The 27,876-nt window shown below is 40.0% G+C and overlaps 3 protein-coding genes across 4 annotated transcripts in view; 1 reads left to right on the top strand and 2 right to left on the bottom strand.

Moving 5' to 3' along the window:
* Positions 1-1,259: 1,259 nt before the first annotated feature.
* On the top strand, positions 1,260-2,608 carry veli (L27 and PDZ_signaling domain-containing protein veli). Its single transcript, XM_065232005.1, has 3 exons — positions 1,260-1,526; positions 1,612-1,878; positions 2,011-2,608. The coding sequence occupies exons 1-3, from the start codon at positions 1,490-1,492 to the stop codon at positions 2,298-2,300; spliced, it is 594 nt and encodes a 197-aa protein (XP_065088077.1). The 5' UTR covers positions 1,260-1,489; the 3' UTR covers positions 2,301-2,608.
* Arp6 (Actin-related protein 6) lies at positions 2,432-4,168 on the bottom strand. The gene is made up of 3 exons (XM_065232004.1): positions 3,938-4,168; positions 2,863-3,852; positions 2,432-2,789 (listed from the first exon to the last, which is right to left on the bottom strand). The coding sequence occupies exons 1-3, from the start codon at positions 4,015-4,017 to the stop codon at positions 2,660-2,662; spliced, it is 1,200 nt and encodes a 399-aa protein (XP_065088076.1). The 5' UTR covers positions 4,018-4,168; the 3' UTR covers positions 2,432-2,659.
* A 10,150-nt stretch (positions 4,169-14,318) lies between these two features.
* The window catches only part of nwk (nervous wreck), a 53,580-nt gene continuing 40,022 nt past the window's right edge, over positions 14,319-27,876 (bottom strand). For both annotated transcript variants that reach the window (XM_065231787.1, XM_065231788.1), the window contains exons 6-9: positions 25,113-25,353; positions 24,935-25,054; positions 24,830-24,852; positions 14,319-15,636 (exon numbers count right to left, since the gene is read on the bottom strand). In XM_065231787.1, coding sequence (XP_065087859.1) covers positions 14,965-15,636; positions 24,830-24,852; positions 24,935-25,054; positions 25,113-25,353 — 1,056 coding nt within the window. In that variant the 3' untranslated portion in view covers positions 14,319-14,964. The remainder of the gene's footprint in view (positions 15,637-24,829; positions 24,853-24,934; positions 25,055-25,112; positions 25,354-27,876) is intronic.

The raw sequence follows: 27,876 nt of genomic DNA, 5'->3' as shown, positions 1-27,876 counted from the left end.
TAGCATCTCCTGATTTTTCTCTATAAATTTTCCACTTTCGACCAATTTGGCGCTAGTATCGATAAATTTTCTGTTGAAAATTGCCACTTGGCGCTACTAGCACTTAGTGTCTAGTTTAATTTGTGCAACGCCAGCGCCATCATGCTGTCAAAGAGGTTTTTTAAGTGGGGAAGTCGCCGTTAGTGGTGCTTAAGTCGAATAGGAATCTTTACACAAGTTTTTAGAGAAATTTTGTTCGAGCCTCCATGTCTGTTCTCTGTGAAATTACATCCAAACTGCTGCAACCAGGTCAATCCATCGGTTGTGTAATATAACGTTGTACCACAGACAAACAGACATAACTCTCGCAAGCTGTTCATCGAACAAGCATTTAACGGTCAATTTAAAAGTATCGTAGTTGGTAGTACCGCCACCTGTGGCGTGCATAGTCAATTCCCTTGCGTTTGACGTTTACACACTACCGCCATCTGTTCAGCGTACTACCCACCACAGTGTACTCAACAGATGGCGGTAATGTTTTAGCGACGATGTTTTACAGTGAGAAATATTCAATGTGTTATGTCTGTTTGTCTGTGGTTGTACGATGTACATCGATTTTGCGAACAAAATTACATCCATTGATATAATATTGTATCTGCTTTTTGCTATTACATCATAATTTCATACATCAGCTTGAATTACATTGATCGATATTACATTTTTTTTTTGCTGTGTAACGGTGACGTTCCCACTTATTTTACACAAGTTTCTGACCGAGCTTCAACGTCTGTTCTCTGTGCTAACACCACGTAACGGCGACGTTCCCACTTATTTTACACAAGTTTCTGACCGAACTTGAACGTCTGTTCTCTGTGCTTCCCTTCCGAAGGAAGACGTGACCAGAAATTTTTATGCCTCAGAAAAATCCCACCGACCTCGATTGGGATTGAACCCAGACCCATTAGGGTGAGAAAGCAGTCACGCTTACCACTACACCACCGGCGCCGGCTGGGTAGCCTTACTTTTGACAGATATGAGTAGATCCTACTCAAATTAGGGTTATTTAGAAATAGCGTGTTTGTCGGTGCACTAAACCTAAAATCACGCACACCACCCTTTGATGATGCAATGACGTTGGTTGATGATGAACATGTCGTTCTAAAATCCCGGAGTAATGACGTTGTCGTCTGTCAAAAGCACGTCTTTTTTCATTGATGTGTTTGGGGTGCGGATCGTTTCGTTTGTGGTGCGCGAGTGAGCTCTATCAGTGTTGGATGAAAAAATAACATTACCTATTTTTATTTACAAAAATACTAATTTTTACCATTTTTGGACGAAAAACGGTCCTCGAAGGTGGTGCGAGTAGCTGTCACACGATTCCAAATTATTTTTGATTTAATTGTGAGTGGATGACGAAACAGCAAGACGCGAGGAAGTGAACTATAATCTTTAGTAAGGAAAATCGATTGCATCGTCGCCAACAGTTTGATTTTTACTTCTAGCCAAGAAAATGGCCAACGTTTGCGAACCATTAACCCTAGCCAAAGGTATTTGCTCGGATTACTTCAGCTCCGGCTAAAAATAACATGAATTTGTAAAATTAGACTATTAACCGTGATTCTTTTACTCTAGATGTGAAACGTTCAATAGAGCTTCTGGAAAAGCTGCAGATGAGTGGAGAGGTACCAGCAACTAAGCTGGCTGCCTTGCAGAAGGTTCTCCAGAGTGATTTTTTGAACGCTGTGCGTGAGGTGTACGAGCACGTCTATGAAACTGTGGACATCCAGGGCTCTCTGGACGTGCGGGCTTCTGCAACAGCTAAAGCAACTATTGCAGCCTTCGCAGCTAGCGAGGGACATGCCCATCCGCGGGTTGTTGAGTTACCAAAGACAGATGAAGGTGTGTATGTGGTACAATATTGTAGAAGGTATCCTGCATTCCATTCCATAAAGAATGATACGAACGGAAAGCAAGGAGTAGGTATATTTCGGCAGGACGAATGTACTAGTTTTTATTTTCCTTCCCGATCAGGTCTCGGTTTCAACGTTATGGGTGGAAAGGAACAAAATTCACCCATCTACATTTCTCGCATAATCCCCGGGGGTGTTGCAGATCGCCACGGTGGACTAAAGCGAGGCGATCAACTGCTTTCTGTGAATGGTGTATCGGTTGAAGGCGAGAATCATGAAAAGGCTGTAGAACTGCTTAAGCAAGCCGTTGGATCCGTAAAATTAGTCGTCCGATACACTCCGAAGGTTCTGGAGGAAATGGAGCTACGCTTCGATAAGCAAAGAGCTGCCAGAAGGCGTCAGCAGTACTAAACCAGCATGCATATATTGCCATATATAATTACTCGGATGAGAGAATGGTCTACCAGAACTAAGTTAATGTTAAAGATATACGACCTAGTTCTGACGTGGGATTTCTCTTATTTTCATCAACATAATTATCATTTTATGTTCTGATTACGCCAGATTTAGTTAATATTTCAGTTTTGTGTCGTTCCCGTGTTTACGTTTCAAGCATACCAATGTTCTAGATAATATTTACATTTTATGTTAATTCAGCCGTATTTACTGTCCAACATTTGTCGAATAAATGTATATGTCGCGTTAATGGGTAGCACTTAGCATGGTTGATTCTTTCTTTACAAAGTGAACAAAAGCATTTACCTCTGTACTCAATGATCATATTTTTCAATTAAATGTTTTATACCATTTTCTTCATATTGACTCCGACTCATGCAGGATTTAAGAAAGCTGAGCGACTGCGAATATTCCTTTCCTCCCTGCCAAGCGTAGGTAATAGGACTGAGATAGAGAGGAAACAAATATGGGTTACAGAAATCAAGTTCCGTATTTAAAAATGATGGATACTACTTACTCTTTCGGCACGATGACGTTGACATTGAACTCTTCAGGCGCCAAAGCTCGAACATCTTTTTGTAACCGTGATTGCATTCCACTAAACAGGGCACATCCTCCACAAACGACTATGTTGCTAAAGAGGTGTGGCCTGGTCTCGTCCGGACAAGCATTGATGGCATCCACAATTGCTTCTGCTACACCCATCTGCTGTATTCCTATATCGGACGGGTGGAATAGTACTTCGGGAATCACAAACCGCTCGTTGTTCAGTCGCAACGTTTGTAATTCATCATTCGAGTTCTTTGTTGGATCCAAAAGTCTTAAGTAACCTCTACGGATTTGTGTATAATCAGGTAGCACATAATCACGAGCGATGGAATTGTCTGGATATCTTTTACGAGCAATTCGCATGTCTTCGTTAAAATCTTGGGAAACGAAACAGCTGTCTTCCTTAACCTGATTTATCACATACGATTCATCCATCACATTCAGCTGCCGGTAGGAAATGATTTCTTTTAGATGATTTGTGAGTAGCTTCCCCCCAACGTCTATTCGCCTGATTGCTTTCTTCAGTTTTGCTCCCTTGATAAAAGGGACAATGTGGGTAAAACTATAACCCATATCGACCACTACACAGCATAGGGGTTTAATACTGTGATCTCCGTGCACATAGTTGAAAGCAATTAGATCGACGGAAGTCGTTTTACACACCGCATCACAATCGTACTCTTCATACAGAATCTCCAGCATGGCTTCCTGAATCGACTGGAAGTTAAATAGGGGCTCAGTTATCAACAGAGGAGTTTCTACGAAACTAACTGAGCAGCACTCCTGGCTAAACATGTAATCCCACACCGTCTTCTGAATGTCCCAGTTGACCAGGTATCCTCGCTGGAAGCACAGTATGTAAAACAGTCCGGACACATCGCGACACTCTTCGATCTGGTTGCCAACGAACGGACGTCGTCGCTCAGACTTTGCTTTGGTGATGCAATTCAAAACGGTCCTGGACAAAAATGCGGAAACTGTTAATGACCCTACCTCAGAATCCAATGCCGGCTGTACCGACGAACATGTAGATAAGTGCTTACTTTGGTTTGTTCCAGTCAGACATTCCCGCCTTGGCATAGAACGCCCCATTATCCAGGATAAATACGTCACCGTCGGACATTTTTCCAGCAAAGCACAGCGGTGGGTTATAAATTGAACGATATCTTTGCGTTTAAATAAATAATAGGATGACAAAAAATGTTTTTCCTTTACATTTAAATAAATAAACAAAGAGCAACACAGCTACAGATTAGTACACGGTCCCTAACCTCACTTTTGCTTGAGGTGGCATCGAATGGGAGCCGAAAACAAACCACATAAAACTGTCAAAATTGACGGGTACGACAAGAGATTGTGCACTGTACGCAAATCTCCTTGTGCGGACTGATCTACACGCTTTTTCAAAATAGGATTGGGCGATCTTGGATCTTTTTCATCCCGATTTTCGATTTTCGGATTGGCGTCTTGCAGTGAAACTTTTCCAAGCTTTCGCCACCTACATATCGAAGTGAGAACTACTAGAAGGAGAATAGTTTCCAAATTCTCCAAGTAAAACAGACGATTTTTGGGGCAAATCGGTGCATAAAGAAAAACTGATAATTTCCAGTGGAAACTTTTGCTTGAATCGTGTAAGAAAACGTGTTTGCAAACTAACTGTTATTATTTCGGTATGGATCGGAGATGTTTTCATGGAAAATTATGCATAACAAGTTTGCACCCACAGGAAGAGGTTACCGAGGAGGTTACCTCCAGCGCAGCTGAATTTTTCGGAAATGGTGAATATGTGCGATTTTCACTAGGATGAAAGAATAAATTAAGTGAATTTACTTAAGAAAGATTGTATCATGCTGGTGATAATGGAGAAATGGTTGTATAGGACGTCAATGTTCATTTTAGCCTTTTTTAAGTAAACATATTGATACTCACAATTTTCGACGGAAAACGCAACGGAACTTGATTAACTCAACACGCACCATACTATAAAATGGTGCTCGATGGTTTATAAAGTGATAACAAGATGACAAATCATCTTTATTTTGAGTAATTGAGCAATTTACTTCTGTTTACATCAAATGTACAATGCAGCATTGATGGAGCTGTGAAATTAAATGAATATATCTAATGAAAGTTCATCTGGAAAAGTCAAAGATGCTTATCAGTCTGATCGTGAAAACATTTTCTTCTTCAATTCGAATGTTATATTGGAAGGATTTTACGCAGGCTTGATGAAAATTATGATTTAATGCTAATTTTCACGAATTTTATATGCAGTCTGTCAACATTATCATCATCATACAGTAGCGACATCTGCGACGAGCTTTTACGGCAATCTCCCAATTGAGTTGAGCCTAAGCTCCACGGTCATTTCGTACTACTCAATGGAAACGGCATTCTTGAACACGGCGAATGAGAACGACTCAAATATGAGTTTAGTTCACTCATAATTAACCACTTCATTCGAGCAGATAAAATGACGTTTACTACCACTCGAACTTTGAAATGAAACATTATTTTGAGATTTTTTCTTCTAGAACCTCGAGAAAAGTAGCCAACATTTGTGCGTTTTATAAAAAAATAGAAATTAGTTGGTCCAGTTTTGTGAAATCGCTGGTAGAAAGTCACGCCAAAACTGCTTGACAAAGTGGTCAATTGCCAAAAGTGCAGGAGCTCAGCGATGAGTAAATTTGCCTCATGTTTTCCCAGGTTTTTCCAAGATTTTCCAAGGAAAAATTCCCAAATTTGAGAAAAGTAAAGATTGGATTCACTCAGTCTGTTGGTACTGCTCCGAGACTGAATAAAATTTTCGTCAATTTTCTGATTTTCCTGCAGATTTTTTAGGTTTTCTACAAGAAACCATGAGACAAATTTTACTCATCGCTGAGTTCCTGCACTTTTGGCGATTATGAGTGAACTAAACTCAAATTTGGGTGTTCTTATTCGCCGTGAAGACATCTTTCAGCTGGACCAAAACCAGCTCACTAATGGGTAATTCCCTGTACATCATTGCCTTGTATACGTTCATACACAGATAAAAATTCTGAATTTTAATTGTGATGTAAACATTCATTCATGTAAACTTAAATTTAATTTCACGCAACCGAGCAACTTGTAAACAATGTTGTTTACAAAGATGGACTTTTGTATACAATGTTTGCTACATTGCATGAAATGTGCCTGAACTTTACATGATATATAATGTAAACTTATATGATATATGACGCTCCATTTATGTGCATCATATTGAACAGAAATTTACACTACTTTTCGAACTGTGTTTGTTCTACGCCCACGTACGTTTGGTGGTCAGATTCCGGAATGATGGGTTGGGTGCCATGTAACGGGGTTTGTTATAAGGATAGTCTTTTTCGGTCGAGACGCTTCACTCTGTTACGGGATTTGTTGGCCGGAACCATCCGATGTAAGCGCTTGTTTGTCAAGTATAAGCGTAGCTACAATGTAAACATAAATTTAATCGATCCTAAGAAAAAGAATTTTCTAACTCACCTACATGCCCTGTTGCAGCGGCTGAATCACAATTGATCACCGGAGGCAGCTTCCGAACACTAATTTAACTCATTGAATTTCCATAGAACGATTTTTTTTCTCGTCTCGTCAAATCTACTTTGGCGGCAAATAATGTAGGGTTCAGTGCTGCCAAAAACGTTACTATGAAGAAGTATTTTTGACAGTTGAACCACAGACAAACATACATAACACTCGCAAGTTGTTCATTGAACATGCATTTAACGGTCAATTTAAAAGTATCGTAGTTGGTAGTACCGCCACCTGTGGCGCGCATATTCAATTGCCTTGCGCTTGACGTTTACACACTACTGCCATCTGTTCAGCGTACCACAGTGTACTCAACAGATGGCGCTAATGTTTTAGCGACGATGTTTTACAGTGATGAATATTCAAGGTGTTATGTCTGTTTGTCTGTGGTTGAACAACTTTTATTAAAAAAAACAATGCAATTTTAAAATTACAAGTCATAAGTGAAAGAAAAACTTTCAAACCGTTTTGAAAATTTTCACTGTTAAAACTACGAAATTTGCGAAACTTTTATTTTAAATTTGCATTATTTTTATAGCAACAATGTTTGTTTTTTGTGTGTATGCATTTTTAACAGAACTGCACCAATTTGAAGTTGACCAATTTTTGCGCGTTCCAGACTTTATGGTCAATTCGGATCTCTTGTCGAATCTCCTGCTGCATGCTAACGTTTTTCTTTTCTTTTCGCAGCTGAACGTTCCGGTCCTGTCGAAGACGACGGTGAATTCTCAGAATACGATCCACTTGCATCACCTGAATCATATCCCACCGATTGGGTTGAAAATGATTCCTCCTGAATCCATTCTTCACGTGTATCTGTAATTAGTAATTGCTTTTGATTTTGAAACTTAAACTTAAAAATTAAACGTACCATAATGATCTGAAATACTGTCCTCATCACTTCCTCGACATTCTGAATTTTGAAGCTCCCTAAAATCCTATGGATCCGAATATAATATGACCCAATATGACCACACCGATGGCGAGCCTCCGGATAGTGTTTTTTTCTTTCATGGAAAACAGGAATTAATTGGTAAGAACTATAATAGGACAATAACCGAATGTCTGTTTGGTCTATAGCTTGGCTTGATTATCAGTTCTCGGAGCGACAATTGTTGCTTTTAATATTGTGTTACCTGACTCACAACGAATAACGAATATATGAGAATATATCAAGTTAGCGTCAATAATCAATAGGATCGATCATCAAAACTTGGCTTTAGCAGTTTGAGTCCGCTGCTCCAAAATAATTCACGTTATTGCCAACCGTTCACATGACATCACGAGGTGAAAATATTACATCGCTTTTCGTAATCTTAAATTGTTGACGGTTCCATGGTAACTTTTTTTACTTAGTGTGGGTGGGTTGTGAATCAAACATAACAATCCACAGTAAATTTCAATAGTATCCACGTCTACAACAATTCATTAGATTTTTTCAGGCTTTCTCATATTTAATACAAAAGTAAAACATCATTGCAATTGACTGAATTTTTGTATGTTTTATTTTTTTTAGTTTTCTTTCATGACCTTTTTGCGGTGGAATTAAATACAATAGTAAGTAGTAATAATAATAATAACAGTAAATCCGTCAGATAATAACACAGGTGTTTCTCTTTTTCTTACTATTATTTTCAGGTAATCTAACTGAATGCTTTCGTCTGTAATGATTTTTATTCATTCCTGATAGTGAATGTACCCGGTTAATAGAAGTAATAGAACAATCGATATTTGTTTTGCAAAAGGTACGAGCGAAGAATTTTCTAAAGTTGCTGTATGGATTTTGGGTCTTCCATTTCTCGCTAGATTGCTTGGTCTGCACAATGAAGCTGTGTTCATATTTTGGTTGTCTTGATTTGCCTTTGACAGTGTGACGATCCGCCATTTATGTGTTTGAATTAGCAGCATGTTGCTGCTTTAATACCGCTCCGATGTATATTCCATTTTCCGATAAGGACTTTTCCAACGTTCAAATAATTATTGCTACACAGAATATATGCTATTGTATTATGTACTAGGTTGATTTCGTGCTGTTCCAATAGTTACGTAAATATGATTACTTTGCGATTTGCGTTCACTAATCTTGTTTTTTTTTTGGTTTGTTCAATCCAATTCGCTGACGATGGGATATAACTTCAAGCGGTAACAGTTTCAACGATCTCTAGTTATAGGTTGATAGAAGCAGTAACTCAAAGTCTCCTATGGTTGATTAATATGTTTCGTCGATACAATTAGAAATGAATCATCCACTGCAGTAAACTAAACTGTTGTACATCTTATATGCTTCTAGAATGATTTAAGTGACTAATGGATCAAGTATAATATTGGCAAATCATATGAGAAACACTAAACGAACAAGCAATGTCAATCATATCAACAATACTTATGTTTTCTGCGGTAATGGCGCGATTAATAAATATAGTTTAGCAGAAAGCTTCTTCTCGAAAGGTAAATTTTGTTTCATTAAACCTACACTTTCAATAATAGCGATATACCTTTTGTTTTTACGAATTCGAATGTCAGATCATTGGCGATTAGCGCGTTTGCTCGTGGGATTCAATGGATCTGCAAAATGCTTTAGTCGCATTATACATAATAGCGCATTATGTTCTTTTGTTGTTCGTGGATTTGTATAAAGGTATGTTCAACTAACGAAATATCAATAGACTAATTAGTTATAGGCAATAGTGTTTTTGTTCAACAGTTTAGAATAGTCTATGCATTAATTTTTATTTACCACGCTATTATTCATGTTTGTTATGATGTTCAGTATTATTGTTAATGATCGTTACCATAATATATGTTCTCTGCCAAATGTTCAGTTAAGTTTTGAAAAACGGAATGGATACTGAACGAAAGATGACATGATGATCATGAGGTTTCTGAATTGTGTAACGTTATAAACCATGTCGTGTTTTCCGCAATCACGCTTTATCCGAACATATTCTGTCATATCCTGAACATATATGTCGTTTAAAATGGAAGATTTGGATTAGACTCGTTTCAAAACATAAAGGTCAAATTTATCACATTGCCGTCGGCACGTGCATATACAAACAGGAGGCACATGCACATGGAAATGGTGGACCATATAAAAGTATCTTATCGAAGGGTTTGAAACATCATATCATTGTAAAATACATCCAATGGTCCTACTTTTTTTTACATTTATTGGCTATATCTCTAACGATGCAATTTTGAAGAATCGTCAACATCCAGTATAGTGTAAAGTTTGTGGCGAACTTGTATGTTCAAACATTTATTTGTGATTGTTTCATGCAGCTTAAAATGTAACATTCTGTTGATAGGCAGTGTGTTGATTGAGACGAATCATTTTGGGATCTAGAACGATGTTAATTGGTTAAAACAACCATCTGATAGTCTACCTTAATAACTAAGACAACATATCAAAATGAATGCGTTTGAGCAAAGGAGAAATCAGCGGATATTGAAAATGAGTAATTAAGCTGAACTTTGCATTAGGTTCTAAGTAACGTTGATCGATTATGTTCGTCGACTTTCTCTTTCATTAAAAACTTGTTCACAGTTATAACCGTTTCTTGTTGTGTTTGTCATATTAAGTGATAGATAAAAGCTTCTTTTATCGATCTATGTGTTGAAAATACCTGGGAATGTCGTTACATGGCCGCGGGGATACAAAAAGAAAGTCGACGAGGAGATTCTGTCAATATTACTTAGGACCTAATGCAATGTTCAGCTTGAAATGGTGCAAAACTTTATTTTGGGAGCATATGCATTAAGTAAGCCACGATAAATTTAGGAAAAAAAAAATCAACTTCGCTTTCATCACTTTTTCCTATGCATTACTTGTCACAAATTTCTAACACGCCCCTTTGAGGTTGGCATCTTTGCTATCAAATTCGTTCGAAGCTTTTACCTTGGAGCGATAGATGGTAAGTTGTCGTTTGTATAAGATAGCTTTCCGGTTTCTCGGTATGTAGTTTTAACTAATAATAAAATTTCATGAACGAACGAAATCTTGATGGTATTTTTTTGTTCATAAATAGTTTGGATAACAGTAGAGACACTGGAAGTGGGTGGGACGAGTAGGTCATGACTACGCACAAAAATACCCGGGTGGGACAGTCAAAGCAAAGTCTCTCCCATGATTTTATAAAGAATTAAAACAGAAATTAACGAACCTTTTGCATATTTTATATATAGTTTGTATTCATAGTTCCAAATTAGCTCACTGGATAATTTTAAATTTTTGGTTTTGATTCTACACCCACCACAGCTTGATTTTGGCGCTGCCACACACTTTAATTTACTATACACACCGGTTGGAAACTAACGATTTAAAATTGGCCACTACTTGACTAGCCTACACGTAACGAAAATCAATTATTTTATTCATGTGTTTCACTTATACATTTTTGCCAAAACATCAGCCTTATACATTCCATAAGACAAACCACATAGGTCCTATAAGAATGCATAAAAGGTATGTGTGACCGCTTATACATTGCATTTGACACATGATCTTCATTAACTTTTTGCAAGGCGTCTGCTTATTAGTTGACTTATACATTTTATGAATAATCAGCAATAGAAATTTACCAAAAGGTATAAGGAGATTTCTATCCGTGTATTGGTCCCAAGAAATCGATTGAAGTACCCCATTCCAGTCAAAATTCTAGTACTACACTACAGTGTTGGAAAAGTTCGCGATATTTCACGAAGTTCACCAAGGGAAAAGTTCGCGAGTCATAGTGAGTTTTCGCGAAATTTTCCATCACTGCTACACTATGTTTGTTTTGATTCTCTATGAAAATTTGACAGATAAAATGAGGGGTTCGTGGATTTTCCTATGTTTCGAAGGGTGCATCGATTTGCTTGGGACCGAAAAGAGTACCAGAGCTGAGCCGAAAAGTTGAGCACGTTTCTTCTGGACCTTCTGGTCTTAGAGTTACCAACCGGTGGCAACTAACGATTTTAAATTGGCTCACTACTTGACTAGCCTATTGGTCCCAAGCAAATCGATTAACGTACCTCATTCTAGTCGAAATTCTAGTACTACACAATGTTTGTTTTGATTTGCTATGAAAGTTTGACAGATAAAATGAGGGGTTCGTGGATTTTCCTATGTTTCGAGGGGTGTCTCGATTAGCTTGGGACCGAAGAGAGTACCAGAGCTGAGCCAAAAAGTTGAGCACGTTTCTTCGGGACCTTCTGGTCTTAGAGTTACTTCTATGGAGTTACCTCTATGGAGTTACCTCTATGGTATAATTTGGTATAATCGTGTTCAGCATGCCGTCGAAATAGGGAGAACTGCACGCGCGCATTGTACAATTCGTTCAAGCGAACGAAGATCGTGGAAAAAAGTACACAGTGGACCATTTTAATGGAAAAAAAAATCCGGTATCCGCCGTATACCGTATCCTAGCATTCATGGCAGTAACCCGGAACAGAGGTAGTTCCGTTGTTCGAAGTCAAACATCTGCAAGACTCGAGCAAAGGGCAAATCCAAATCGTGAGATGCCAATGCTGCTGGATGACCCGGAAGTACGGCGGAAAGCCAAAATATACCATATGTACCAAAAGACCGGAATCCGACAAATCTGCCGCTGCGTCGTCCTATCGAGGATTTTTTCGGTCTATTGAGCTTCATGGTATACAAGGATAATTGGAAGGCCAAGGACATCAAGCAACTCATCTACAGGATCAAAAGCTTCATCCGGAAAATCGATGTGGCAGCCGTTCAACGGTCATGTTCCAATATTCACTATGCTGTATGAAATAAATAAGTTTGAACTAAACTTCGCTGGTGTTTTTTCCCGACCCATTCTTTTCATTTTAATTTTTAGTGGACACCCGATAGCACCAATTCAACCGGACGCAAACATCCCAAGGGGGCTTCCCTTAGCTCAGTCGGTAGAGGCACAGCTACAAAGCAAGACCATGCTGGAGGCGGCTGGGTTCGATTCCCGGTCCGGTCTAGGAATTTTTCGGGTTGGAAAATTTCTCGACTTCCCTGGGCATAGAAGTATGATTGGACTTGCCACACAATCATATCAATGCAAAAATGGTACAGGCATCGAAAGCTCTCAATTAATAACTGTGGAAGTGCATCTAGAACACTAAGTTGAGAGCACGCAATAAGCTAATATGCGATATGCAATAAGTTAAAATGCGAAGAAGAAGAAGAAGAAGAAGAAACATCCCAATCAGTAGAGTGACGACGTGTTAAGGTGATATGTTTTCCAGGGGACAACCCAACGTACATTGACAGCTGCATTAAAGCTTAATCAGGCAAAAATATTCTTCTTCACATAATAATTGGCTTATTCAACTTTTGTTCAGCTCAAATTGTTTGTTGGGAAGTTTTTGCTGCCGAAAAATACAATAAAAACTGCTTTCTCATGTTTGGTGATGCACATTTAATGCCTGAAATCGCAATAGTGTCCGAGGAGATTCACTCCCTATAGAAAACTTGAAGTGGCAGCGTGGCAGTGCAAGTGCCTATGGGTTGTGGACGCTGGATCGTATCACCTTAAAATAGGATCAGCCGATTATTTGTCAACGGCTTGAAAAAACGTCATTCCAATCGAGCAGAAGACCTGTCAAGTGGCAGAGTTAATAATAGAAGAGTTACGCAGACTGAAACCAAAATCTGAAATAACTCTGAAATAAGACCAACAAAATCGGAAAATGGATCAATGGAAAGTTAAGCGCCTCTTTTGGAACTGTTGCAAAACTTAGAAGACTGTCAAAATCTTGCATAGGAAACAACTTCGTGTGCATCTTTAATATGAAGAGGTTAAGAAATGTTTTCATATCTAGATAATCTTTCACGAGATCAAAAAAACATAACGAAGACAGTTAAGCAGACTTTGATAAGTCATGAACGTCATAAAACATTCTTTCAAACTGGAGTACTTGATCAGCATTGATGCACAACAACGTGTGAGTTTTACAACTTGTACTTAGAAATGCTAATCACCTGAAACAAACCTCAATTTTTTTCAGACTGTCGTAAAGTTTGAGGCGCTGGACGAAGTAATAATTTAGGTATATGTATAAGCACGCTTCAGTAACACAAAAGCATAGTTTCGGGAACTGATAAAATTTCCGAAGAACACACGTGACTCATGGCCCATTATGGTCTGGGGATAATAATTGAACTTGTGACATTGGAATGAGAGGTAAGAATGTAAACCACTACGCTGGGGCCTTCCCTGTTTTCCGAATATTTTAATTTATTTCCGATGTGTCAATTTTAAGTGAAAATTCGTGTCCCAATTGCCGAGTTAAATTTAACTCGTGGTTAAAAGTGACATTTCGAAAGTTATTTAACTCGCCAATTGATCAACTTAGATGGTCAAGTTTTGAACCCACCACAGCATACTTCTGGCGCTACTGTATATGGACGATCGAATGTAAAAAACTGTGGTAGCCACAGCCATAGTTCTGTGAAAACCTCAGCATTTTCATTGATCCATTGGGACACAGTCTAAATGTGACGCCCTCCTCGCATAAAAGTATATCTGTCCCACCTTTGCTCATTTTTTTATGGGACAATTAGCTGTTAACAGTTAACAAGTGCGCATGTTTTTTGGTGATATTCGGCTAAGCATTCTTTTTAATATAGAACAAACGCTTAAATTTTGTCCAACGTTTCCATGCCGGTTAGCATCTTCTTCAGGGAAAAAAATATTTGTCTAACGGCTTTTCTAAGCGTATAATTTTTTTTTATAATGCGTTTATTTTTCCAGGCTCATTTGCTGTAGTTTTGCGGAGCCGGTGTAATTATGTAATTACACACACAATTACACGCTTAGGAAAGTCATTAGACGAAGAACAAACATATTTTTTTCGCTGAAGAAGATGCTAACCGGCATCGACACGTTAGACAAAATTTAACTGTTTGTTCTAAATTAAAAAGACTGCTTAGCCGAATATCACAAAAATCATCATTACAGTCGAATCTCCATTCATAAGTGTGCTTGTTCTTCGCCTCTACGCCGTCGTAGACTAACATCCTAACATCGTTCTAGACCGACCCCTTGCCAAGTGAATTACAAATGTTTACCCAAATCATCACGGCCTATTCTGAGTTAGTTTTAGGAAATAGTGAGATGTATTTTAAAAACATGCATCTACAAAATGCGGAATTTTCCTATTCAACGTGGTATAGAAGTCATCTGAAACGACTTATACAATGAGAAGGCAAAATAATCCCTATGAAAAATCATTCAATGATTGAGCTATGTTCGGTATTTTTTTCCATATAAGAAGGGTAGTGCGCTTGAAATGGTAAAAGCTGTGACTCACGACAAATTTCAATGATCGCCCATTATAGAACAATCGAAAAGGTCCACGACCTCGGGTTCAGGTAGCCTTTTCACATCAGTTCACTAATATTGCGAATCAATAAATTAATGCTAATGCATTATTTAAAACTAAATCATAATCTCCCTCATATTATTGGCTTAGTTGATCTTTGTATTTTGCCCATTGTGCTATCCGTACGGTTTACCTTCGGGAATGAGCATTATGCGTTGGATTCCTTGAGGTTTTGCAAGCGCGCCAACTGGTGCGGTTCAAGCTCTTCCGGTATGCTGGCCCTTCCTCCGACCACCTGTTTTGGTATTTCGACTTGATTGTTTCCAAAAGCGTCGTCGAAGTTGGCAGCAAAGTTGGCTTCAAAGTTGGCCTCGAAGGCGGTGGATTCAAAAGGTGCCGCTGGTTCTTCCAACGGTGCTGGCAACGGATCTTCTGCTAGTGCTGATTCTTGGGATGGCGGAGAAGACACCTTGTGCTGTTCCTTTGGAGGGGATGCAGGCTTTACTGGTTTTGGTGGAGATGGCGGTTTAGCAGGCTTCGGTGGAGTTGGTGGCTTTGTTGGCTGCTGCTGCTTCTGCTCTGGCTTCGGCTGTGGTTTCGGTTGTGGTATCTCTTTGGGAGGTGATTCTACCTTGGATTTTTCCTTTGCACTAACCTCTTGAGTTTCTTGCTCTTGTTTTTCGATTATCTCTGTCGCTTGATCTTCGGCCTGCTCTTCATTCTGCTCCTCTGGTGGAGGAGAGAACTGCTTGTCCGCATCCTCGTGCATCGGAGTCGCTGCTGTAACGATGATGTGTGCAAAATTCAGCTCGTTTGAATTGCTGCTAGCAGTAGCTGGAACCGCCGTCTCTGTTTCTTTGCGAGATTCTTCCTCCTCGGCCTGTGAATAAGGGATGTATCAGATATACTTCAGAAGCTAGTTCCAAAAGCAGATAGTTATACTTCAGAAGCTAATCAACAAATTAATCATAAATAGCAATTAAGGGTTCACAATAGCAACGCTCACATTAGAAAGACGCGTGTTTAATAATTCCCCAAGTAATCGTAAGCAAACTGTGCCTCACGAATTTCTATTTGACATCAATTTGATATCATATGTATTTGACTTTCTTAGGGTCTTCTGTGTTAATATCTATAGAATATAATCTTGCCCTATGAGACTGTTCCGCCTTACAGGCGTGTGTGAGATCAGCGAGCTTACAATACGGAGTTGCTCCGCGTTCTGAAAGACACCGCCTAACCCGAGCAAAGTCTTGATGTCAATGATGATAGCAAATCGAAATCAAATTTTGATGTCAACAACAAATTGAAACCATGATTTGATTTCAATTTACGATTGATAAGTATCCCGAGCAAAGTCTGAGATCAAATTGAAAACTAAATTGTGATGCAGCTATAATGATTACCGTAAAACGGGGTAAAATTGATAGTTTTTTAAAGTATATTCTAAATAGTTTTTACAGCAATGAATGTTTTTCAAATTTTATATTTTTAAAACAAGTACTGAGGATCCAAGAGTCAATTCATTAGTAATATGTTTAACGGTAATTAAAGCATTTGCACTATTTTTTTTTAGTTTTGTGACCGAACTTCAGTATTTTGATTTTGGGTTACTTTGATAATGCTCGATGAATGTAGAATAAAAATGGGTGAAACTCAAAAAAAAAGTTCTTTAAATATGAAACTTTGAATGAGTATATAATCAGGAAACATGATGAGCAATAAGAGTACAACATAGAATTTGTGATGGCTATATCGGAAATACATTTCAAGCAGTCGAAAAAAAACGAACATTGTTTTTTAATATGTTTATAAAATATGTAACACATACTATATAAAAACTATATACAATATCAACGGAAATACCGTAAGCTACAATATGGAACCAATGTTTCTAATTTGGAAAAAGCACAGCGAGTAAGTTTAATCTTTATATTATACTATCAAAGTTACCCGCATTATCATACCCCGTTTTACGGTACTCATGTTGCTGTCGTTTTGGTCGTTTAAAGGGTTAAAATATCAAAATTGAATAAATTTTGCTGTGACATCAAAATGAAAACTAATTCTGCTATCATTGAGAGCGAGCTGAAAACTAAATTTGATTGATGATTTCTAGATGATAACAAAACAAGTATTCAATTTGATGTTCTGCCTATTGTAACTCGTGTAATTTTGGTATGCGTTGTATCCGCGGATACAAAAATATTCGTTATGAGTCAGGCAACACAATAGGCGTGTTGTGCTTTAATGCAAGGGAGAACATTAAAGTCAGTTAGATTTTTCAGTCCTACTGTGTTGTCTGACCTATAATGAATAGACGTAGTGCCCGCGGGCCCCTGATGCAACGAATACTTCGTCTAATTTAACATAGCATTTTCAATGAAAAATTCGAATAGTTCATGTTCCCCTGGATGCAACGTATTGTCGGTCAAGTTGGACACCGGAAAACCCCCACGCGCATTAGATTTTCGGGTTACAAAATGGTGAGTGACAATCTGGAAGGAGCGATATACCTAGCTCCGGTCCTCACAAGTTCCTACCTCACGCCTCCACGAGTCATATGATCACAAAAGACTGCCAGCTGAAACATGGACACAGCTGGTTGGCTAGCCTGGGCCATGTTGTCAATCCGACAATAGCAGAGTGAGGAGGTGCGACGCGAACACTGGCGCGGTAACCATAGCACGGTGATAGAGAAAATGCTTAGCCAACCCGAGCGTCTGTTCACCATGGAGGTGCGGCTCAAACAGCGTCTGACTGGCATCCAGCGGCTGAATAAGAAATGCTCTTCCCCGGAAGCTACATCTAAAATGGCAGCCCCATCACGGCGGATAGGAGACCTTAGGCCAACCAACTACTGTCTCTGAAACCTTTATAATTGTTACAGAAACCAACAGAGAAATACATCGAACTGATTTAACGGCAACGACTTTTAGCGCAAAACAACGGACACGAATTGGACCATGGAATGTATTGACATTAGCCCAGCAGGGTAAACTGGCACAACTCGCCACCGAGGCGCGACGCATGAAGCTAGAAATCCTGGGACTGAGTGAAGTTCGTTGGCCAAACTTTGGAGAACACAAACTGCCGTCAGGACAGGTACTACTATACTCTGGTATTCGAGGTGAAAACGCTCCCCGCCATGGTGGAGTTGGTCTCCTACTTAGCGTCCAGGCAAGTACTGCGTTCATCAAGTGGGAGCCTGTTAATGAGAGGATAATCGTTGCCAGATTTACAACACGGGTTCGTAACCTTACCATAATCCAATGTTATGCGCCAACCGATGCTGCCGTGCTACAGGACAAGGAGAATTTTTACAGTCAACTGAATGCCGTCGTGGATAAGGTTCCAAAGGGTGACATCAAGATCTACACTGGCGACTTCAATGCGAGCGTGTCATCGGACGCCATGGTCTCGGCGAAATGAGCGAGAACGGTGACTGTTTGCAGAATTTTGTGGCAATAACGACATGGTGATCGGGGGAGCCCCCATCGGCCAGTGCAGAAAATCACGTGGGTTTCCCGTGATGGACATACCGAAAATCAGATCGACCACCTCTGCATCAGCCGAAAATGGAGACGGAGCCTTCTTGATGTCCGGAATAAACGCAGCGCCGACATCGCGTCTGACCATCATCTTCTAATCGGCGAAATCCGCCTACGCTTGGCGCGGATCCAGCGACGAGAGGAGAGACTCGGGCGGTGGTTCAACACACGCCGACAGCGGTAAAAAGGTCTTTTGTTGAAGAACTTGAGACTCGACCTGCGGACGTTCCAGAAGGTGGCAGCGTAGAAGAACAATGGACGGTCATCAAGAATGCCTTTATAGAAACAAGCGAGAACAACTTGCGTGAGCTGTGCACCCAGAGGAAAGAGTGGATCACAGATGAAATCTGGCGGAAGATTGAGGAGCATAGAGAAGCAAAAGCCGCGATAGAGCGGGCGAGAACCAGAGGAGCCAAGAACGAAGCCCGTCAACGGTACTCGGCTCTAGAGAAGGAAGTCAAGCGCTCTTGCAGACGGGACAAGCAAGCGTGGGTGAACTCCCTGGCTGACGAAGGGGAGAAAGCCACAAACACTGGCGATATACGCCTCCTCTACGATATCTCACGACGCCTGAGTGGAGCAAGGATGAACCCGAGGATGCCAGTGAAGGACACGACTGGACAATTGCTTACCGACCCAACTGACCAGCTGAAAAGCTGGTTTGAGCACTTCGAACAACTTCTTCAAGTTTCGACGGCCAACCAGCCATCAACATCTCGGCATGATCCGCCTAGGGTGCGGCGCATCACTCGCGTCAATTCCGAGGTCCCATCACTGCATGAGATTGAAGCAGCTGTCCGAAGCATGAAATCCAACAAGGCTCCAGGGGTCGATCGCATATCAGCAGAGGTGCTCAAAGCTGACCCCATGCTATCCGCACAAATGTTGCATCAACTATTCTGTAATATCTGGGACACCGCGACTTTTCCGGCCGACTGGATGCAGGGAATCTTAGTGAAGGTCCCAAAGATGGGGGATCTGACTGTGTGCGACAATTGGCGAGGCATCATGTTACTGTGTATTGTTCTCAAAGTTCTGTGCAAAGTTATCCTGAATCGGATACAGGAGAAGATCGACGTGACTCTCCGACGGCAGCAGGCAGGATTCCGTGCCGGAAGATCTTGTGTGGACCATATTGTCACGCTCCGCATCATCCTGGAGCAGGTCAATGAATTCCAAGAGTCCCTTTATTTGGTATTCATTGAGCTCAATGACCTAGCCGAACGCTCCTCTGCGGCGGGTCTCACCATCAACGTCAACAAGACCAAATCATTGGATATCAACACGGGCAACCCTTCCAACTTTACGATAGCGGGGCAAGCAGTGGAGAAGGTCGAAAGTTTCCAATATCTTGGCAGCCAAATAGCGTCGGACGGCGGGACCAAGAACGACATAGGTGTACGAATCAAGAAGGCTAGGGCTGCCTTTGCGAGTTTACGAAACGTATGGAGATACAACCAGATAAGTCAACGCACCAAAATCCGAATTTTCAACTCGAACGTGAAATCTGTGTTGTTATACGCCAGTGAGACGTGGTGTGTATCAGCGAAGAACACTCAAAAGCTGCAGGTCTTCATCAATCGATGCCTGCGGTATATATTTCGTGCCTGGTGGCCTCACAACTGGATCTCAAATGCCGAGCTCCATCGTCGATGTCATCAGAAGCCGATAGCAACAGAAATTCGAGAGTGAAAGTGGAGGTGGGTCGGCCACACACTTCGACGGGGTGGAAACGAAATCTGCAAGCAAGCGCTGGACTGGAATCCGGCAGAACATCGCAGCAGAGGCAGACCCAGGGGCTCATGGCGGCGGAGCCTCAATAAGGAAATTAAGCAAATCGATAGGAATCTGATCTGGGCCCAGGTCAAGGCAAAAGCGAGCAGCCGCCCAGGATGGAAGTCTTTCACGTTGGCCCTTTGCACCGCTGGTGGTGCACAGGACCCTTAAGTAAGTAAGTAAGTAAGCATTAGATTTTATGTTTGTATTCATTCACTCATGTTCTACCAGCGTTGCCAGATTGTTTTCATGATTATCGGTATCAAATGATTAAAAAATCGATATTTATCGGTATTCACTATTTTAATTAATTTTCAATTATTTCAAACTTTTGGACTAAAATCAACGGATGTACTTTCGATGTAAGTCGGAAGAATTTTTTGGGAAATATTTGAATTACTCTCTTAATGGTACCGACAAAACTTCCAGAGGAAGAACAAAGGAAATCTCGTGTTTAGGATTTTTGAAGGAAGTTCTAGAAGATGTCGAAAAAACATCCGATGGGGATCTTCCAAGATAAATATTGAGAAACTTCTAGCAAAATTTTTTAGAAACTATCGTAAAAAAAAATCCAGAAGCAAGAAAAGTTTGGAAGCCAATCTCGGAGGAGCCATTTCCAGGGGAAGTTAGGAGAAGCTCGGAAAAACCTCACAATAAGTCGGAAAAAAGCTACGGAGAGTGACTTATGGAGAAATTTCCAGAGGAAGACGAAGGAAACTTCTAGGGGAACTCGATAGATACATCCGGTAGAACTTTAATTGAACTTCCTGGAGAAGACGGAAGAAACTTCCAGCAGACACTGGGAGAAACTTCCTACGGTAGATTGGAAGAAACTTATGGAAAAAGTCGAAGAGGGCTTACGAAACAGTCGAAACATACTTCAAGGAGAAGATGGGAAAATACCTGGAAGGTTCTCTGAACATCCCAATTTTTTTTATTTTTTTTAAAGTTCTCGAAACTGCCGATAAAAAACACAGAGCTTCCCTTAAAATGTTCTTACACTTTTCTAATGTTCATGTAACTTCCCTTACGTTTCCAAAATTTTCATGAACCTCTCGGACCTTAACTGAAGTTTTTGGAAATTGTCTGAGTTTCTCGGAACTCATTTAAAGGTTCAGAAATTTCCTTGAATTTATATGTCCTTATGTTCTCAAAGCTTCCCTAAAGTTAACTCAATTCTCCTGAAACAAATGGAACAATCCTGAAAACCATTAAATTTCTTTAAAGTTCTTTAGGCTTGTGAAGTTTCCAAAATATTTCAGTTTCCTTAAGTTCATTGGAGTTCTCTGGGCTTTCCTGAGATTCCCGCGTTCTTGGATTTGAACAGAAGTTAATGAAACTGTCTATAATTTATCAGAACCTACCCAAAAGTCCGAACTATTCTGAAGTTTCAGAACTTCTGAAAAGTTCCTGAAGTTTTCCTAAAACTAATGGAACCGCAAAAAATTCTGAAAGCATTTCTGAACTCCCGGGGAAGTTGAAAAACCTGACGGGAGGAGACGCAAGAACTTTTCGAGCAAAACCAGAAGAAGCTTCCAAGGGAAGTCGAAATAGCTTTCCGGAAGGAATCGGAAATAACTTACAGGGCAGGGTAAGGTGAACGGAAATTCCTAGGGAAAGTTGCAAGAAACTTCAAAGAAATTTCAGGTAGTCAAAAAAATAAAGTTTTTATGGGCCTATTTTTCCACACGATTTCCAGAAATTATTGGGATAAACTAGCAGCTGTTTCTCGACTCCTTGGTAAACAAAAACGCGTGGAAATGTAAGTATTAGTCGAAAGAGTATCAAGCATAAGACATTTTGGAAAATGATTTTTTTTAGAGCACACTCTTAGAAATAACTAATTTTACACGTGATGGAATCCATCTTTGACATTAAAGATGAGACGTAAACAAACAGGTCATTTAATATTAAGTGTTCCGAGACTGTAAAATGCGTTGCTCGACGAAAAGTACGTTTGATTCAGCTATATTTCGCGTCTGTTATGACGTACATTTATGTCACAATTGAGGCTCGTATATTTCACTCTCAGAACACCTAAATTTACATGAATTTTTCTAAGTGTGCAGGTTCAAAAGTTTTAATTTTCAAGAAGATAAATGTCTCTCACAATAGTTTCATCTGACAATTCAGTGCGGGCAGACAGTAATCATTGTGATTATTATTAATTAAAATCGGTACAAATCGGTATTAAAACTCAAAAATCGGTATTCTGAGAAACTTTATCTGTATATCGGTATCAAGTTTGAAAATCGGTATAATATCTGCAAGCGCTGTGCTCTACCGTCGTCTCTCACACAAAACACAAACGGTAGAACAATATTCGAGCAACAAGAAAATTATCAAATAACTATAATATGACAATGTGTGACTTCGTTCTTATTCCTCAATGTTGTGTAAATTAAACCATTTCTGATCAGAAATGTACAAGAACATCATTACTGGCTAATTTCAGAATTCACACAAGCACAACATTATGGCAGCTCTTATTATGAGTAAAACTACAGTACATAATTATGTGACGGTCTTCACACTTAGTTTTTTCAACCGAGCTCGGCTGTGCAAATCTCGGCAAAAAAAATGTTTCACTTAGATCTCAGCAAAAATGACATTTGATTACTGAGTCTCGGATAATGCTTAGCTGAATCTCAGCAAACAAATGAAATATTAGCTGAGATCTCAGAAAAACCTCTTTTGCCGAGATTTGCACAGCTAAGCTTGGTAGACAAAGCTAAGTCGGGGTTCTTCCGAGAGTCGAAGTGACTTTTGTCACTAGTGAAGTAAGAAAAGTTACGTCGTGGTGACGTGACTCTCTGTGCAAATCAAATGGAGAGTCACTTCGACACTCGGAATAACCCCCAGTGTGTTCGACGACAGTATAGTATGGCAGAGATTGACTGTAATAATATGATATTTTAGTTTCGTACTGTACTGTACTTTGATAACTTGTGTCAGAAAGGCAGCCCACAGAAAATGCGTTGACCACAGTGACCGCTTAAAGGGTGATACGGTCAAAATTTGGTCAAGGGAAAACGCGTGTAAATCGGTGAAATCGTTTATTTAAAAAATCAAATTAAATTTCTTTTTCAAGTTCAATTAGTATAAAATTCAGGAAAAATATTCAGTTAGGCTTCCGCTTTTCCAAATCCGAATTGCCGGGCCTTACGCTTGACCCCTGCCATCAGATTTTGTACAGCCACCTTGTCCACCTTCTTCGCCGCAGAAAGCCAGTTTGCCTTGAACTGCTGCTCGCCCTTAGCAGTTTTTTTGGTCTTCTTTAGGTTCCGCTTGACAATAGCCCAGTATTTCTCAATTGGGCGGAGCTCTGGCGTGTTGGGAGGGTTCTTGTCCTTGGGAACCACCTGCACGTTGTTGGCGGCGTACCACTCCATGGCCTTTTTACCGTAATGGCAAGATGCCAAATCCGGCCAAAACAGTACGGAACAACCGTGTTTCTTCAGGAAAGGCAGCAGACGTTTATTCAAACACTCTTTCACGTAAATTTCTTGGTTGACAGTCCCGGAAGCTATGAAAATGCTGCTTTCAAGCCACAGGTACAGATGGCTTGCCAAACCAGATATTTCTTTGCGAACTTTGACAGTTTCATGTGCTTGAAAACATCTGCTACCTTTCCCCTTCCTTTTGCCGTATAAAACTCCTGTCCCGGAAGCTGCTTGTAGTCGGCTTTGACGTAGGTTTCGTCGTCCATTACCACGCAGTCAAACTTCGTCAGCATCGTCGTGTACAGCCTCCGGGATCGCGCTTTGGCCGTCGTATTTTGTTTATCATCGCGATTTGGAGTCACTACCTTCTTGTAAGTCGATAGTCCGGCTCGTTTTTTGGCTCGATGCATGGTTGTAGACGATACACCCAGCTTATTTGCGGCATCTCGGAGAGAGAGGTTAGGGTTTCGCTTGAAACTACCGGCAACTCTCTTTGTCGTCTCAGCGGCTTCCGGTTTTCGATTTCCCCCCGATCCAGACTTCCTGGCTGTCGACAAACGTTCCCCAAACACTTTAATTACATTTGTAACGGTTGATTTGGCAACTTTTAGCGATTTTGCCAACTTTGCGTGCGAGTAGCTCGGATTTTCGCGATGCGCGAGCAAAATTTTGATACGCTGCTCTTCTTGCTTGGACGGCATTTTGACAACTGAAGAGTGAATTCCAAAATCAAAATAGGAGCAACATTCTACACACACACACCTTCAAAATGAGGGGTGTTCAGGTTTTTTAAATGCAAAATTGAAAGAAATACGTCAAGTTGATATTGACCAAATTTTGACCGTATCACCCTTTACAACATTGATTTGGGCATCTTTTCCTTGGTTCATGAGGAATAAATTCGCAGGAGACACCAAGACGATACAACGAAAAAGCGCATTTTTATTAGCGATTACGCACTTTTGAGGAGTCAGTTAGAAATGCAAAATACTACAGAAAATAAAATTACAAAATGTCATAATAATTATCGACAAGAAAAATGTCATCAAGATAGGCTTATAACGTGTTATAAGTGCTCAGTCTGGCAAGCATTTCACGCTACTCGCTTTGGGGTAACATCCGTTTCCGTGAAGCACTCTCGAACTCCACTTATAACAAACCGTAATGAGATTCCACACTAAAGTTCACTCTGTTCACCCCCTTTTGTGTCAAGTAATTTGGAACCATACTGTTGCATCGAAAATGTGCATTTTCATTACCCAAAGAACAATGCGACATTGGTAGGTAGGTATGTATACATTACCTCAGGTTCCTCACATATTACTACTGCGCAGCATAAAAACGACGATGTTAAGATAAAGAATGAGCATAAAACATATCCTTAAGCTTTCTTACGGTTCTATCATACCTGGAGGTGGCTGCGACGGTGGAGGTGCCGAGAACTGGGATCCATATTTGTCGTGTTGATCATTGTTGAGCTCAAATTCAAACCGATCGACCACCGGCTCGGAGCTTCGGCTGTCAAAAGCTGAAACCACACAAATTTATTCAGAGATCAAACAGGAAGTGTTGTTTCCGGGACGTACTTGGACTCTGACCCTCCGGAGGGGTAGCCTCCTGAAGAACCATGGGCGGTGGCGCAGGTGCTGCAATAGAAGGAGGCGCAGATGGCGGGGGAGATTCATCTTCCGGTTCGGTCAACGGTTCACCATTTTCGTCGCATTCCTCCACCACTAGCGACGGGAAGTTTCCAATTTTACCATTCAGATCGCCTTCCCACCATCCATCGTCCACTCCATGGGGGCTCTTGGTGATTAATTTGATTATCTGTGGAGATAGTAATGTGTACTTATATAGTTAATGTGCAATAGATAACATTTGGACATCAGTTGATTAATATTGTTGCTGTTGGATAAGGATAGGATTAACAATATTCGTGCTTTACAACTTTGACCCATCCCATGAAGTTCTTTACCGTGACTTTTCAACTGCATTTCTTATTTTCTGTGTTGCTATTATTTTAAATTGAGGTTTACTTTAGACAATGCTTGTAAAACATGTTTTAAATTGTGTATTTGTTATTAAATTTAAGAGATTTTTAGCCGTAGGCTAGTTCATCTCCGTTTGAAATCATCTTAAAATATTCTCACGAAACAGAGTATTTTACTTCTAGTAGCATGTGACTATATTTGTCCCGTTTTTCCTCAACCAGCGATACCGTTTGAGGAAAACGACGAGAATCATGTCCTCTATGCACTAGATGCGGGATGCATGGATGTAACATGGGACGAAATAGATAAGGCTTCGGAAAACGGTACTGGCCTTCGGGATTACAGAGATATGAAATTCAAACAGATAATATTCACTCTGCTAATATTGAAAGTAACAGACGTATGTGTCCGAGTTTTCGTTAAATAAATGGAGGAAAGTAGAAAAGATAGAGGTTACGACACTTCCCTTCCGATGGAAGGCGTGATCAGATTTATCCTATCTTATTCGGAATGTTCACCGTAAATTTTCAAATAAACCTACTATTGCACCAGACTTATTTCTGCCAGACCAGCTTGTTTTCTTACTTCATACGTAAAGTTTGCGATTTTCAGATTTGGTTGGAAATGCTATCTAACATGAAGCTTTGGTGTGATAATTTATTAGCTAGAGAATGGTCTTAGAAGAGGGTAAGTAGATAGTTCCGTTAGAGAACGGCAGTATGAAAAGTGAATAGAAGTTGAAAATGAGCGAAGGGTAATTAATGCGACAGTACAAGCAGGCTTGCAATTGCTCATTACAGCTAAAATGCTAGTTTTCGTAATTATGAAACTATGGGATACTATAATGATAACTTTTATTTGTTAGAAGCAAGAAGAGGTGGAAAAGTTTGTGTATGACATTTAAAATTTGTCAATTTAGCTTTCAGAAGGTCACAACTAGCGATTAGCTGTAACGATGAGCAACGCGATGAGCGAGCAATCAGCGATCATAAAATCGCTAGTTGTGACCTTCTGAAAGCAAAATTGACAAATTTTATATATCATACACAAACTTTACCACTTCTTCTTGCTTCTAACAAATAAAAGTTATCATTATAGTATCCCATAGTTTCATAATTACGAAAACTAGCATTTTAGCTGTAATGAGCAATTGCAAGCCTGAGTACAAGTCAAACGCACAATTATTTACCTAACTCGTACGATGTACGAGGAGATTTGAAGTATGTCTTCAAATCTACAGGCAAAAAAGTGTGCGTTTGACTTGCTCATATAGGGGTTTTGATCCAATTTCCGTCCTACTAAGCACAATTCGCGCTTTACCTAACAAAGAAAAAGTTCTTTGAACGGGTTATCTTTGCACAAAAATGTAATGTTTTTGTCAAATATGGCTTCTAAATTTATTCACCTTTCCATATGTACCGTTGGATTTGATAAAGAGTCGCAAATTGTCGAGATATGGTTTGAAATCTAATACTGCTTCTTGATTCTAAATTCGTTCTACGATTGTCAATTCCGTCCTAACGCATTGAAACGCCATTAGATTTGCTTCGTTCTACGGATAAACGTAGACAAAGGGGATTCGCTAGAAGTGCTTCTTTTGTTTTGAGAACAATAAGCGTAAATATTTATACAATGAGCTCTAATAGGATTTATGTTGTAGCTAATTAACTAACGCATCGGAACAAACCTATTATTGATTTGTGCATGGTAAATCATTGATATTATTGATCTTTTCTGATTGTGGGGGAGGTAGCTCATCGATTCTTCCGGTTCGCCTCCTAGCATCGTGCTATAAGGTACCAGGCGATAACCAGGGTAGTTCATCGATAGCTCGATCACGTCATTTCGTTGGCGTCTGCAATGGGAAATTCTCATAGCAGGCGTTGACGCTGGGACGCTGTCGAGTTGTTGAATAGCAACTATCGTGGTAACTCACCGATTACCTGTCGATCTGCCAAATTTGGAAAGACGTCTGCATTGAATTGTCTCATATAATAATATTCCGCCCACTATATCACAAGAAATTGCGAGTAGCTGAGTGGAAAGGAGATAAGTTAAGCATTGGGTACAGGACCAAGTCTCCCCTGGGTGGTGCAAGAAGATGAGCGCAATAGAATCATCAAGTTGTCATAAGGCACGGAATGAGACTATTGCATGGCTGGGTAGTCAAAGTCTTCCATTCGTTAGTCATTTCAGGTGGATTAGAACAGGTTTAGGTTTAGGGTGGGCGTTGGCCAGATTTTGATTTTTCAGATATAATCCTAAATAGGACCTAGATTATTTAATACACTAGTAACCTCAACTTCTGTCACAATGTTTCATTGTGACTAATCAACACTCAATGGGTAAAATATCAAAT

The sequence above is a fragment of the Ochlerotatus camptorhynchus genome, unplaced genomic scaffold (assembly GCF_037179485.1).
Source record: "Ochlerotatus camptorhynchus isolate MF236.1 unplaced genomic scaffold, CSIRO-AGI_Acam_v1.1 ptg000361l, whole genome shotgun sequence".
NCBI lineage: Eukaryota > Metazoa > Arthropoda > Insecta > Diptera > Culicidae > Ochlerotatus > Ochlerotatus camptorhynchus.
This window is presented reverse-complemented; position numbering and strand designations above follow the sequence as displayed.